General features: G+C 43.4%; 1 protein-coding gene and 1 pseudogene across 1 annotated transcript in view; one reads left to right on the top strand and one right to left on the bottom strand.

The window, feature by feature from the left end:
- Nucleotides 1–14,673, bottom strand: part of LOC126019114 (E3 SUMO-protein ligase RanBP2-like) — an 82,712-nt gene extending 68,039 nt beyond the window's left edge. Inside the window, exons 1-4 of the mRNA XM_049781300.1 lie at nt 14,597–14,673; nt 5,719–5,786; nt 1,203–1,314; nt 453–605 (exon numbers count right to left, since the gene is read on the bottom strand). Coding sequence (XP_049637257.1) covers nt 453–605; nt 1,203–1,314; nt 5,719–5,786; nt 14,597–14,668 — 405 coding nt within the window. The 5' untranslated portion in view covers nt 14,669–14,673. The remainder of the gene's footprint in view (nt 1–452; nt 606–1,202; nt 1,315–5,718; nt 5,787–14,596) is intronic.
- Nucleotides 8,963–10,430, top strand: LOC126017533 (etoposide-induced protein 2.4 homolog; annotated as a pseudogene).
- Nucleotides 14,674–15,731: the final 1,058 nt, after the last annotated feature.

The following is a 15,731-nucleotide window of genomic DNA, read 5'->3' as shown; positions in this document are numbered from 1 at the left end:
GTTTATACTGAGAAATTTAGTTAAAATTCATCAACTATTGGGTATAAACTAATTTTTTCTTGCATAACTTACTTAGTTTTCAAATACACCACACATTCCCTTAACAACTAACAATATCCCCAAAACTTTCAACTAGAAGTGATTAACTTTTAACCACAATAACCCATTTTCCTCCTTATCCTCACACCCCCACCAGACAGACAGTGGTTAGAAATTTGGTCCTCAAAGGTGGTTGGTTCGAATCCCGGTGTCCCATATGGTCCCCCGTGCCTGCCAGGAGCTATTTCTGAGCAAACAGCCAGGAGTAACCCCTGAGCAATGCCGGGTGTGGCCCAAAAAAACAAAAAAAGAAAAAAAGAAAAAAAAAAGAAATTTGGTCCAAAGAAAACAAAAGAATTGCCAAATATTAGAAGCTGCTTTTATTCACTATTTAGTTTATGTTCAATTTTTACCTTCAGTTTATAAATTGAAGTACTTCCTGGGAAAAGTTTAGCTGCTCTTTCAACCCAGTATTTTGCTCTTCCATCAGTAACATCATTTTTACAAAGCAATTCTGCAATCTTCAACACCAGATCTTTCTGTGTTGGGTTTAATTCCACTGAACGCTATTATCAGAAAAGAGACTGGTTAACATGACCTCTAATAGAATTAATCATATATAAAAGCTATAAATATATCACTGTGGCCTCTACCAAAAATGCTTCCTAAATAATGTTATTTTAAAAGTTGTTAAAATGAAGGATCTAAGAAATAGCTCGATGCTACATAAGCCCCAGTTTGATCCCCTCAATACATGGTTCCCAACCATCGCCACTGGGAACAATGAAAGCACATACAGTCAGGTGAGTAACCCCAGAGCACTATCAGGGGTGGCCCTAAAATAAAAGTGAAAATTTAAAATTTAAACATATATCGTGGGGTTAAGAAAAAAACTTCACTTTTAGAAGGCTAATGCCCTACCCCTCAACCACCCACACCTAAACACATCCATATACACAGAATTGTACAGCATAGTGCATAAAAAATTTTTTTTGATTAAACAAATTAGTGTATTTAAGGGCAAATAAAATCTGTGACAAGCTGTCTCACATAGTACAGTGAAAACAATGCTTGTTTTTCACGGCATCCATAAATTATATCTCAATTACTTACTATATAATTACATCTATCTGTGCAAAAGCTATTCATTTTATACAGCTTACCTTATAACATTCTACAGCTTTTTCTATGTTTTCTTCTGCTTCATAAAGAAGACCAAGAAATCTGTGGGCTTTGGGATCCCTTTCTTGCACATTAATATATGTAGATATGTACCTATTCAAAAATAGACCAAAAATCTTTAAGTTACCAATTTTGAGTGTACTAAATGCCAACATTTAGTATTTTTATTATTTTTAACCAAAATAAACACCAAGATAAAGATAATTCATAGTTATGTTTTAGGTTATTATTTCAACTCGACTATGCCAGTATAGAATACTTAAAACTCAGTAACACATATGTGGGGCTGGAGAGATAATACATAGGTATGGTATTTGCCTTGCTGGACGCTGCCCCAAATTTGCTCCCTGATACCCCAACGTGGTCTGTTCAACACCGTCAAGAACACCGTATTTTTCGTACCATAAAATGCACCTCCCTCCTTCCAAAAGATGGAGGAAAATGTCTGTGTGCCTTATGAAGTGAGTGTCGCTTGACATCCGCAGTGTTACGCCCCATTTATCGCAGACATACCACATGAGCAAAAAGGTTAACACACTCCTCACGTCACATATAGAACTTTTGTTTAATACTATTTGATCATTGCTGTGACATTTTACTAACAAAAAGTATTTTTTAAATGTTTTTGTTTAATTTTCTAATGTAAAAAAAGGTTAGGTAAATGTGTTTAATCAGCAGTGGACTGGCATATTTTAAATATACTTAAGCCTCACAAGCTGGTTGTTCCCAGCAGCTGTCTCTTGACGATAACTTATGTTGCATTTATTAAATATTTTAGTACACCATTTGCTTTAAAATATTTTTTCTTGTAAATTAACTTGTCTAAAAACTATGTGCGTCGGGGCCGGAGAGATAGCATGGGGGTAAAGCGTTTGCCTTTCATGCAGGAGGTCATCGGTTCGAATCCCGGCATCCCATGTGGTCCCCCGTGCCTGCCAGGAGCAATTTCTGAGCCTGGAGCCAGGAATAACCCCTGAGCACTGCCGGGTGTGACCCAAAAACCACAAAAAAAAAAAAAAAAAAAAAAAAAAAAAAAAACAAAACCTATGTGCGTCTTATGGTCAGCTGCATCTTATAGAGAGAAAACACGGTAATTCCTGAGTGCAATGCCAGAAATTAATCCCAAAACATCAATGGTGGGTGGCCCAAAAACAAACCAAAAAAAATTTTTTAAAAAACAATCCGAAGTGGGGCCGGTGAGGTGGTGCTAGAGGTAAGGTGTCTGCCTTGCCAGCGCTAGCCAAGGAAGGACCCCGGTTTGATCCCCCAGCATCTCATATGGTTGCCCCAAGCCAGGGGCAATTTCTGAGTGCTTAGCCAGGAGTAACCACTGAGCATCAAACGGGTGTGGCCAAAAAACAAACAAACAAAAAACAACCAGTCCGAAGGAGCCAGAGCAGTGGTGCAAGCAGTAGGGAATTTGCCTTACACGCGCTGACCTAGGAGGGACCACAGTTGATACCCCAGCGTCCATATGGTTCCCCAAGCCAGGAGTGATTTCTGAGTGTATAGCCAGGAGTAACCCCTGAGCGCCTGGCCAAAATAAATAAATAAATAAAGCCAGGAGGCCAAGGCGAAAACACAGTGCACAGGTGTTGGGCATTTGCCTTGCACACAGCTGACCCAGGTTGGATCCCTGGCATCCCATATGGATCCTAGAGCCTACCAGGAGTAATGTCTGAGCAAAGAGACAGGAGTAACTCCTGAACAATGCCAAGTATGCCCCAAAACAAACCAAAACAAAAAACTAACAACATATATACAAAGTAAATAATGTACTCATTTTACCATTAAACAATCCATTAACAAATAATTTCTAAGGATAGACTCAGAATTATACACATAAATATGCTGATCCTTTCTGACTACATTTTGCTGAAAATAAACTGCTCTGCACAGAAATCATAAAGTAACTACAATATGCTACTTTTCAGGGGGGTGTTTATTTGATGCCACACCCAATGTGTACAGGGCTTATTCCAAACTTGATTCTCAGGATCATTCCTGGCAGAGATTAGGGTACTGGGAATCAAACCTGCTGTCCTACCTTTCCAGACTCAACTACTTTTGAACTTACAAAGCAAAATTCTAAAAAACAATTCCCAAGTGTCAATTTCTCAAATGGCACACATTTATCTTTTAAATAAGAGTGTCTTAACTCAAATATAAGTTGTTACCATTTTTCATATCAGCAATTCCCACATTCCTAGCCAAGCATTTTGTTGCCTGCCTAATTTCTTGCCTAAGCCATTCTAAAGCAAAAAATTAAATCACCAAATTTCTTTGTCTTGAAGGAAATAGCCACAATGTCAAACATCCAAATAAAAAATTCTGGGCTGGGGGGGCCAAAGAAGACAGCACAGCAAAGGGGAGTTTGCCTTGCATGCAGCCAATCCAGGACGGATGGTGGTTCGAATCCTGGCATCCCATATGGTCCCCTGTGCCTGCCAGGAGCGATTTCTGAATGCAGAGCTAGGAGTAGCCCCTGAACGCCGCTGGTGTGACCAAAAAAAAAAAAAAAAACAAAAAATTCTGGGCAGGGACCAGAGAGTTTCAGGTTGTAAAGCAATTGCCTTGCTTGTACAAACCACAATGGCTATGACCCTGGCTTGAGCTCCAGGTACCACAAATGGTCCTCTGAGCAAACCCCACCACCCCCAAGACTAACTCCTAAACAGTGTCAGAAGAGCTCCTTAATACCACAGGGTATGGAACAAAATCAAAAAAATTTTAAAAAATTTAAATCCTTCAGCATAATAAATAGTATAAAGGTTAAGACACATGCCTATCATTTGGTTTGCTGCCTTGACCTTGGTTTCAACACCATGTAAGGCACCCTAGAAACTGCTAGGATTGACCCCCATATGTCCCATAAGCCACAGGAAATTTTAAAAAATTTTAAATAACATTTGCTTAAGGCACAATCTTCTGTCCAGTAATCAATTTAAGTTTGTATTCAATGCTATTTACTAGTAATTTAAACTATCAGGTATTTAATCAAGGAGAAAGTAAGATTAACAAAAAACAAAAAACAAAAAACAGGGGCCGGGCGGTGGCGCTGGAGGTAAGGTGCCTGCCTTGCCTGCGCTAGCCTAGGACGGACCGCGGTTCGATCCCCCGGCGTCCCATATGGTCTCCCAAGAAGCCAGGAGCAACTTCTGAGCGCATAGCCAGGAGTAACCCCTGAGCGTCACAGGGTGTGGCCCAAAAAAAAAAAAAAAAAAAAACAAAGAAACATGCTTCTGAGGCCAGCGCAATAGTAGAGTGAGTAGGGTACATGTGCCTTGCACATGGCCTCTCTGGAAGGGAGGGAGGGAGGGAGGGAGGGAAACATTTTGTTTTGTCTTGGTTTTTGGGAGGAAGGGGTTTCTTTTCTAGCTTGGGGGCTACACCTGGCAGTGTTCCGGGGTTACTCCTTGCTCTGCATTCAGAACTCACTCTTGGCAGCTTCGAGGGACCATATGGGATGCTGGGGATCAAATCCAGGTCAGACACATGCAAGGCAAATGTCCTACCTGTTATGTTATATTGTTCTGGACCCAAAACATGCTTTTATTAATTATAACCCAGGAATATTTTCTGAAAAAGTGAGCCAAACAATTTCTTGCCCTAAAAATAAAAAAGCAGTAGGCATGCAAGGACCTGATACTAGACTTAATTACAATGAAATTTAGGCAAATGACTCAAGTGATGAATTTTTAAATCCTATCTCCAGTAGAAAGACTTCCTTTAAAATAAGTAGTAAGCCTGTCTAGAGTACAGGCCAGTGTGGGGTGGAAAGGAAGGACACTTGGGATATTGGTCTTGGGAATGTTGCACTGGTGAAGGATTTTATACATATATATTTATTTTAAAAATAATAATAAATAAATAATAAATAAACAAACAAATAAATAGGGGCCGGAGAGATACCATGGAGGTAAGGCGTTTGCCTTTCATGCAGGTCCACTGGTTCGAATCCTGGCATCCCATATGGTCCCCCGAGCCTGCCAGGAGTGATTTCTGGGCGAGGAGCCAGGAGTAACCCCTGAGCACTGCTGGGTGTGACCCAACAACCAAAAATAAACAAACAAATAGATAAATAAATAAATAGCATGCTTTGTCCATTTTAAAGAACATAGAATAAAGGCAATGACTTTAGAAATTCAAAACTAGGGCCCAGAGCAATAGCACATGGGTAGGGCGTTTGCCTTACACGCAGCTGCCCAGGAAGGACCTGGGATCGATTTCCAGACGTTCCATATGGTCTCCCAAGCCAGAAGCGATTTCTGAGCGCATAGCCAGGAGTAACCCGAGCATCATCAGTATAGCCCAGAAACAAAAACAAAACAAAACAGAAAACCAAAACTAACAAAGCTAGGGACCAAAGAGAGTTATCTCCTAGCAGACAGATCTGGATTTGATCCCCAAAACCCAATATTGTCACTTGAGCACCATCAGGAATAATCCCTGAGCACAGGAATGACTAACCCCAGAATTATTTAGTTTAGTACTTACTTTTTAGCAAGATCATATTCTTTAGCTTCATAGTACAGTTTTGCAAAATAGAATCCTTTCATTGACTTCTAAAAAAAGAGATAATTGTACACTATTAATATAATTTTCCTGTAAAAGTAAATTCATATTTCCTTTTTTATTTTCTTAAGTCAAAAGTCCATAAGAATGGGGGCCAGAGAGATAGCATGGAGGTAAGGCATTTGCCTTACATGCAGAAGGTCGGTGGTTTGAATCCCAGCATCCTGTATGGTCCCCTAAGCCTGCCAGGAGCGTAGAGCCAGGAGTAACCCCTGAGCACTACCAGGTATGATCCAACCCCCCCCCCAAAAAAAGTCCATAAGAATGTTAGGGAAAGGTATATAGACATCTTGTGTTTGAAAACTGCATGAGACATATACCAAGAATATAAACATAGCAAGTAAAAAAAGCAGTATAAAAAGTGTTTTTATTTAAACATTTTATACTTTACAAAATTTAAAAAGCAAGAGAATAAGATTATAGATTCTCAAAAGACTTGTTTCATTTTTGTTTTAGAGTAGGGGTAGGGGCTTACTCCTGGCTCTATGCTCAAGGATACCTCCTGGCACTGCTCAGGGACCATATAAAATGCAATGCTATAATAGAACCTAGCGCATGGGCCGGAGAGATAGCATGGAGGTAAGGCGTTTGCCTTTCATGCAGGAGGTCATCGGTTCGAATCCCGGCGTCCCATATGGTCCCCCATGCCTACCAGGAGCAATTTCTGAGCCTGGAGTCAGGAATAACCCGAGCACTGCCGGGTGTGACCAAAAAACCACAAAAAAAAAAAAAAGAACCTAGTGCAAAAATCATCTTACTGACTCTCCCCCCCTTCCCTCCCCTCTCTTCTTCCCTTCTCTTTCTTCCTTGTCATTCTGTCAGTCTCCCAGTTCTCTTCTCACAGTTTTAAAGCTATGATTGCTTTTTAATTTTATTTCTACTTTCACTGGCAATTTTTATTTGTGGTTCTACCCTTCCCCCCCAAAAAAAAAAATACCAGGCTTAGCACCTTTGCTCAAAATAAAAATACTGGAAGCACATACCCCGCTCATGGACTGGCAGGATTAACATCATTAAAATGGCAATACTCCCCAAAGCATTGTACAGATATAATGCGATCCCTCTAAAGATACCCATGGCATTCTTCAAAGAAGTGGATCAGACACTTTTGAAATTCATATGGAACAATAAACACCCTAGAATAGCTAAAGCAATCATTGGGAAAAAGAATATGGGAGGAATTACTTTCCCCAACTTTAAACTGTACTACAAAGCAATAGTTATCAAAACAGCATGGTATTGGAATAAAGACAGGCCCTCAGATCAGTGGAATAGGCTTGAATAATCAGAAAATGTTCCCCAGACATACAATCACCTAATTTTTGATAAAGGAGCAAGAAATCCTAAATGGAGCAAAGAAAGCCTCCTCAACAAGTGGTGTTGGCACAACTAGCTAGCCACTTGCAAAAAATTGAACTTAGACCCCCAGCTAACATCATGTACGAAGGTTAAATCCAAATGGATGAAAGACCTCGATATCAGACCCAAAACCATAAGATACATAGAACAACACGTAGGTAAAACACTCCAGGACATTGAGACTAAAGGCATCTTCAAAGAGGAAACTGCACTCTCCAAGAAAGTGAAAGCAGAAATTAAGAGATGAGAATATATTACACTGAGAAGCTTCTGCACCTCAAAAGAAATAGCACCCAGGATACAAGAGCCCCCCACTGAGTGGGAGAAACTATTCACCCAATACCCATCAGACAAGGGGCTAATCTCCAAAATATACAAGGCACTGACAGAACTTTACAAGAAAAAAACATCTAATCCCATCAAAAAATGGGGAGAAGAAATGGACAGACACTTTGACAAAGAAGAAATACAAATGGCCAAAAGACACATGAAAAATGCTCCACATCACTAATCATCAGGGAGATGCAAATCAAAACAACTATGAGGTACCACCTCACACCCCAGAGATTGGCACACATCACAAAGAATGAGAACAAGCAGTGTTGGCGGGGATGTGGAGAGAAAGGAACTCTTATCCACTGCTGGTGGGAATGCCGTCTAGTTCAACCTTTATGGAAAGCAATATGGAGATTCCTCCAAAAACTGGAAATTGAACTCCCATACGACCCAGTTATACCACTCCTAGGAATATACCCTAGGAACACAAAAATACAATACAAAAATCCCTTCCTTCCACCTATATTCATTGAAGCACTATTTACCATAGCAAAGACTCTGGAAACAGCCAAGATACCCTTCAACAGATTGAATGGCTAAAGAAACTGTGGTACATATACACAATGGAATATTATGCAGCTGTCAGGAGAGATGAAGTCATGAAATTTTCCTATACATGGATGTACATGGAATCTATTATGCTGAGTGAAATAAGTCAGAGAGAGAGAGAGAGAGAGAGAAAGATGCAGAATGGTCTCACTCATCTATGGGTTTTTTTTTGGGGTTTTTTTGTAACTATGCCTTCAATGTTTAAGGATTCACATAAATCTCATGGCTTTAGATTGCTTTGTGTACTGATAAGAAATGTTAAAATGTACTACAATCGGGGGATTTGTGGACAAAGTAATTGTACATGGGTTCTGCCTTATTTTTCTTAATGTTCCTTGACTGTAAGTTCAATATTTAGGCGTCAGCAAGGGGATTTCTTTTGAGAAATCTGTTTATGGGCGATTGTCCTTCCACTGTAACTTTACCTTCTCCTCTTTGCATCACTGTTCTCATAATTAAAAATAGAAAAAATAAAAATAAAAAGGGGGGGTCAGAGAGATAGCATGGAGGTAAAGCGTTTGCCTTTCATGCAGGAGGTTATCGGTTTGAATCCTGAAGTCCCATATGGTCCCCCCGTGCCTGCCAGGAGCAATTTCTGAGCCTGGAGCTAGGAATAACCCGAGCACTGCTGGGTATGACCCAAAAACTACACACACACAAAGAAAGGGTAGTGGAAACAAAAGCAATACATTAAAGTAGCAGGCTAGGGGCAAAACTACAGACTACAGTGAATGAGTAGGGTGCTTGACTTGTATGCAGATGACCCAGGTTCAATCCCCAGCACTATATAATACCCCAAGCTCATCAGGAATGATTCTGAGTACAGAGCCAGGAGTAAGTCCTGAGCACCACCAGGTGTGACCCAAAAACTAAAAAAGTAGCAGGCTTCAAAAATCAATATACCATAATCTTTTGCATTTCTATGTGCAAACACTTAAAGAAAAAAATCGCTGCTTACAATTGTATCCCCAATGCGGGCGTAGTGGCACCTGCCCTGGCAACACCTGGCAGGAGTGAGGAGGTGGGGCAAGAGGGGTGCAGAGCAGCTAAACCAGCTTGTGAGGGGCCACAGGAGCCAAACAGGGCTGGAGCCAACATCACTGCACAGCTGCAGAGTGCCCAGGTCCTTCAAGATGCTACACCTCTTTGTGGCCGGTAGTGGGGCAGAGCGAGACTGATAGTTATCAAGACCTTTTTCCCAGACCTGGGCAAGGGAATCAAGGACTCCATTTGGGGAATATGCACCATCTCCAATCTTTACACTCGAATTCAGCAGAACAGAGGGGAACAGCATTGAAAAAGGGTGAGCAGTGCTCTGACACAGCAAAGGTCCCAAAACAAAGGGAGGAAGCAGAGTGAGCCATGTATTGTTAGCAGAATTTTCTAGTGTGGCACTTGGAATGGTATAGTATTCTGATTCAATCTCCTCTTGTTCTACCAAGTCTTTGTTCCCATGCTTCAGTCAGTAATGGCACAGATTATTGGTGAACCATTACTACAAGGCAATGTGTGAAATTCTTCCTCACGTTGATTTTCCTTGCTCTCTGGGTGCTTCCTGTTTTTGCTCAGTGAAGTCTTGAATGCAATTTGATTCAAGACATGGCTGACCTGGCGTTTGAGGTTTCGGGGAGGAAGCTTCAACCCTTCCCAAATGTCAGTAAGATCATGCTCTTAAATCTGCTGCTGCAAGCACTCATCCTCCTCCAGGGGATGTTTGTGAATCTCTTTCCCACCCATCAGGTTGGTAAATTGGTTAGTCTCCTGCACATGATCCTTCTCTACTTGTTATACTGCTTCGAATACTGTTGGTTCAATAAAGAAACTGAAATGCACCAGTGGCTATAAGAGAGGAATTGGCTGTGATACTTAGATTTAGTTTGCCCCCTGGCCTTCATCACAGCAATGCAGTCCTCTTACATTATCAGTGGCTGCCTTTTCTCTATCCTCTTCCCTTTATTCATTAGCATCAATGAAGGGAAAAAAACGGCAAAGCCTACCTTTTCCAGTTGCATCTCTTCTCCATGGTGTTTTTTTTCTTTCTCTCTTTTTTTTTTTTTTTTTTTTTGGTTTTTGGGCCACACCCAGTGATGCTCAGGGGTTATTCCTGGCTATGCGCTCAGAAATCACTCCTGGCTTGGGGGACCATATAGGAGGCCAGAGTATGGAACAGTGGTACGTCCTAGGATAGCGAGTCCAAAGGCGCAACCGCTCCAGCCCCGATGGTGGTTTTCTTGAGCAATAGACTCTTCTACAAAACCATCTACCTGCAGTTGATACTGAGCAGCCCTACCACCACAAGCTCCCTTTGCTGCACGGGTTCCCTGCTGCTCACAAGGTGCAGGGAGGGCCAGAAGCTGCTGCAGCTCTGTCTTAGCTCCCCAAGCATATAAGACAGGACCAACTCTGCCAAGTGCCCCCTACATGTTCCTGTCTCTTGGAGGACTTGGCGCTATTATCTCTGGTGCATGTAAGACAGGATCTTCCTTCCTGCCACCCGGATGTGAATTTTCTTTCTTTTCTTTTTTTTAAAACATCAGTGAGTCTGCAGAGACCATACGGTTTTCTGGAGCTCTTTTCTAGCATTTGCCTGGCCCCTGTGCCTGGACTTAACAGAATAGTCTGTTCGTTTCTCCCTGTGCCATTTACCATCCCTTAGACCCCTTGCCTTTCTCTGCCCTTGGATGAATGGATTTTGTAAGATTATCACATTAACCCCTATAACTATATCCCTAGCCCTAAAATTTTGTTCTGGAGCCATACCCAGTGTTCAGGGCTTATTCCTGGCTCTTTCAGAAACACTTCTGGTGGAGCCTGGGAGCAATATAGGATGCTGGGTATCATATATGGGTTGGCCATGTGCTAGGCAAGTAAATGCCTTACCCACTGTACTATCTCTACTACCCCATCCTAAAATATTTTCATAAATAACTAAGTAACATTAAATGATATGGCATGCAACAAAAGCAAAGTTTCAAGAGAAATTCAAAACAATGAAAGTATTCATCAGAAAATGTATAAAACCGGGGCCAGCGAGGTGGCCAGTAAGGTGTCTGCCTTGCAAGCGCTTAGCCAAGGAAGGACCGCGGTTCGATCCCCCGGCGTCCTATATGGTCCCCCCAATCCAGGGGCAATTTCTGAGTGCTTAGCCAGGAGTAACTCCTGAGCATCAAACGGGTGTGGCCCGAAAAACCAAAAAAGAAAAAAAAAAAAAAAGAAAATGTATAAAACCTAGAAGCTAGAGAGATAGCGCAGCAGTAGGGCATTTGCCTTGAAGACAGCCGATCCAGGACAGATGGTGGTTCAAATCCCAGCATCCCATATGGTGCCCAATGCCTGTCAGAAGCGATTTCTGAGCACAAAGCCAAGAGTAACCCTTGAGCACCGCTGGGTGTGACCCAAAAACCAAAACAACGATTAAAAAAAAGGTATAAAACTTAGAGCCAAGAAGATAGTTCAGGGTTAGGACTGCCAAGCATTACATACACAAAGACTAAAATTCAATCCTTACTCCAATATGCCGTAGCCTCAGCACTGTCAATTAGAGACCCCAAGAACTGTTAAGATAGTATACCCCAGAAGTGCTTGGCCCCAGTGGTGCTTTGTCACCAGGCACTAAAAGTAAAACATCCTGACTGATTGACAATTGCTGGAGAAGACACCTGGCTCCCTAGGTCAGCCTGCCCACTTCACCCCTACTTAAAATATACTGCACTTCTAACCTAGGAAATTTATTTTGGTTTTTTTTTTTTTGGGGGGGGAGGCCTTACCCAGCAGTGCTCACCAGCAGTGCTCAGGACTACTCCTGGCTCTGCACTCAGAAATCGCTCCTGGCAGGCTCAGGGGACCATATGGAATGCTGGGGATAGAACCTGGGTCTGTTCTGGGTTGACTGTGTGCAAGGCAAATCCCCTACCACTGTGCTATTGCTCTGGTCCCCTAATCTAGAAAACTTTCAAAGACGAATTAAAATCTAAAGTAAGATCAAGAAATAAGAATTAAAAAATTCAAAGCCATCAGGGGTTGGCTGCCTGAAAAGAAAGCGCTCTCCTGCTGTGCTATCTCTCTGGCAACCAGCCATGTCTTTTTGACAATGCCAGGGATAGAACCCAGGTTGGGTCTCACATGTCACCATATAGTTGTTGTAAATTCTAACTACAAAACTAAAAACAGAGGAAGAGTTTAAAAGGCTATATTCCATTAAAATGTTCTGTTCACTACTAGGCTCTGTCAGCAGTTAAAAAATGTTAATTTTAAGCCGCATATTGGGAGAAATATTTGTAAAAAAAAATCTGGTGGGCCACAGAGATAGTGTACATCACAGCTGACCCAGGTTCAATCCCCAACATCCAATTTGGTCCTCAAGCACTGCAGGGTATAGCTAAAAAACATCTGTAAACAATCCAAATTCTCAAAAACAGGCAAGTGGATAAAGAGGCTATGACATATATCTATAAAATGGAATACTACACAGCAATTAGGAAAAAAATGAAGTAAAGAAATTAGTCTTTCAGTAATAGTATTGCAAACCTCAATGCCTTAAAGAAAAAAAATGGCCTGTCAGAAGCAGGCTGGGGGGCGGGGGAGAAATTGGGGACACTGGTGGAGGAACTGTGCACTGGTGAAGGGATGGGTGATGAACATAGTCCAGTGAAACTCAATCAAGAACAACTTTGTATCACAAAGTGATTCAATAATTTATTTAATGAGAAAAGGGGAGCCCTACTAATTTGTTCCTCATTTCACTGTTGCTGATGGCAAATTTATGCAGTTATGCCACTGTGACTTGTTCTAGACCAGTAGTCCTTTATCTCTTGGGCCTCTAGTAAGAAATCTCATGAAAGATAACTTTGTTTTCTGTAAGAAAGTTGTCAGGTACCAAAACATTAACTTCTGTTTTAGACTAGTATACATTTGTGCTTATGACTAGGACAACAATTTGAAAACTACAGTATGTCTGCAAATACCTATTTTGTCCTTCCCATAACAAAAACTAAATCAAACCCACAACCAAAATCCTTCTGGGTATTTTGACTCCAAGAGTCAGCTGAGTTATTAGGATCACGAAATAAGAATATAGTATGTGTGAATAACGTCAAAGATATATTTGTTGCTATTATCATCGTAGCCATTGCTTGGTTTTTCTTTTCTACTTTTCCCATAAAATCTTGATGGTCATAGGCGCTTGCCCACGACAGACATGTACATGGTCCATACAACATTTTCATGATTCCTGCGCCCAATACTGCCTCGATATCATTATCATACCCTACCCCACAGCAATATTCTAGACGTGAGAGACCACTATAAGGCTACACTTGGAAGCTGCGCAACTGGGTCTGGACTCCAGGAAACCGAACCTGAGCTCGAAATGCAGATCCTGCAGAAGTTGGCACCTTTCCCTCCCGAGGTTCCCCTAGCCACCATTCAAATCCCAAGGGGTGGTGCAAAAGCTCTCCAGCGCGCCACGTATGTCAGGTGGTTCTTTTTGAAAACTATCTTGAAGGATCGGAACCATTATAGCACAGAAGGTAAGAAGTTTTGCCTTGCCCGCGGCCGACCCACATTCTATCCCCCAATATCCCCTCTATGGTCCCCTAACCCGGAGCCTGCCAGTAAGTGACCTCTGAGTAAGTGAGTGTAAACGGGTGTGTGGACACCCCCAAAATCCAAAACAAACATTTTTTAAAAAGTACCCTGAAAGCGACTTACAGAATTTTTTTTTTGTTTGGTTTTTTTGGGTCACAACCGGCAGCGCTCAGGGGTCACTCCTGGCTCTACACTCAGAAATCGCTCGTGGCAGGCTTGGGGGGGGACCATATGGGCTGCCAGGATTGGAACCACCGACCTTCTGATTGCAAGGCAAACGCCCTTACCTCCGTGCTATCTCTCCAACCTCCCTCCAAAAAAAAAAAAAAAAAAAAAACTTTTCATTAAAATGCCCACCAGGAGAATTAAATTTTTTAAGTTTTTTTTTTTTTAAGGTTTCGGTTTCGGTTTGGTTTTCTCAGCCAAAAAAAAAAAAAAAAGAAAATCTCTGGAGTGCTGGGAACGTGGAGGATTCCATGTGGAAAAGGGGCAGAAGAAGCCCTGTGATTGCAATGGCTAAAAAAAAAAAAAAAAAAAAAAATCTCCACAACAGGACAACTACCAGAGAGGGACCCGCCACCACCACCACCAGCAGCAAAGACATTAAAAAAATTACGTTCAATTAAACTAAAAAAAAAAAAAAAAAACCCACAACCCCGCCAGGAGCTGCGCCAGGGCCCGCCGCTCGCTTGGGCCTCGGCGAGACTCCCAGAAGCCGCCGGGTGTCCGTCCCGCCGGCGCCCGAAGCGGACCAGGCCGCGGCGGGTGGCGGGGCGGGAGAGCGAGGGAGAACGCCGGGGCAGCCTCGGGAGCGTCCGCGCAAGGCCGGCCCACGGCGCCGGGCGAGGAGCCACGACAGGACGCCAGCGCCGCGCGAGGCCCCGGAGGGAAGGAGCGGGCGATCGGGCGAGCCCACCGTGCCTCCCTCCTCACCCACACGCACCCACACCCCAGCGCAGGGCCCGCTCACCTCTCGGGGCGACGGGGCGGACCCCAACGCCGAAGCCACATAGCGCTCCACCTCGGCCTTGCTGCGCCTCATCGCGCCGCCGCCAAGCTCGCCCGGCCCGGAGCCCCCGCTAAGTCAGGCCCGGCCCGGCTCGGCTCGGCTCCGCGGGCCAGGAGCTTCAGCGCCGGAGAGCCCGTGACGCAGCGCAGCGTACAGGCGCGCTTGCGCAATGGCCGCACCGCGTGCGTCTGGGCTCATCCCAGTGCGCCGCCGCGCCGCCCGATGACGTCGGCGTCGCCGCCGCGCACGCGCATTGGCCCGCTCCGAGCGCTCGCCCCCCGGGATGTTTGTTTTAAACCGGCGCTAAGCTGGTTTTTTTGTCGTTGGCGGCGGCGAGAACTAAAGAGTCGAGGGTGGGGCCGGAGAGATAGCGCAGTGAAAGGGCGTTTACTTTGTATGCAGAAGGATGGTGGTTCGAATCCCGGCATCCCATAGGGTCCCCTGAGCGTCACCGGGTGTGGCCCAAAAAAATAAATAAATAAAAACCACCTAATTATACAGCCCAATGATGCTGACGTTAAGCGCACTCAGGCTATTTTGATGAACGTGGAAACGAATTGGAAGCGATTGGTTAAATATATGCCACCCACGGGTTAGGGCACTAACACAGCGGGGTTGGCGTCTTCCTTGCACGCGGCCCACCCACCCACATTTGATCCTCCGCATTGGTTCCCAACCCCCAGCCTCCTGCCAGAAATAATTTCTGTGCACAGAGCCATGAGTAATTTCTGAGCCCTGCCTTGTGTGCCTCCTCCGCCCCCAAAATAATAAATATGTGCTTCCCTACATCTGCGAACTTGGAACATACTTGTTAAATATATACGCTTTCTAAAATAATGGAAAGCTGAAGATACGGCTCAGCGATTTGAACTCATGCATTGCATGGGGGATGCACTCTTTCATGCCCAGGCAGTATAGCTGCCTGAGCACTACCCAAATAGAACCTCAGTACTAAGCAGTAAGTAGTCTTTGTTGCCCGATGTGACCCCAAAACCAAACAAAGTAACTTTTCAGAGGGGTAGTGGGGTGATTAAGACTTTTGCATGCAGTAGACCCTGACAGCAGTGACACCTGGTACCAGGAGCAACTCTGGGTG

The sequence above is a fragment of the Suncus etruscus genome, chromosome 9, assembly GCF_024139225.1.
Source record: "Suncus etruscus isolate mSunEtr1 chromosome 9, mSunEtr1.pri.cur, whole genome shotgun sequence".
In the NCBI taxonomy this organism is placed as follows: Eukaryota; Metazoa; Chordata; class Mammalia; order Eulipotyphla; family Soricidae; genus Suncus; species Suncus etruscus.
Note: the sequence above shows the minus strand (reverse complement) of the source record. Positions and strands in the feature narration are given on the sequence as shown.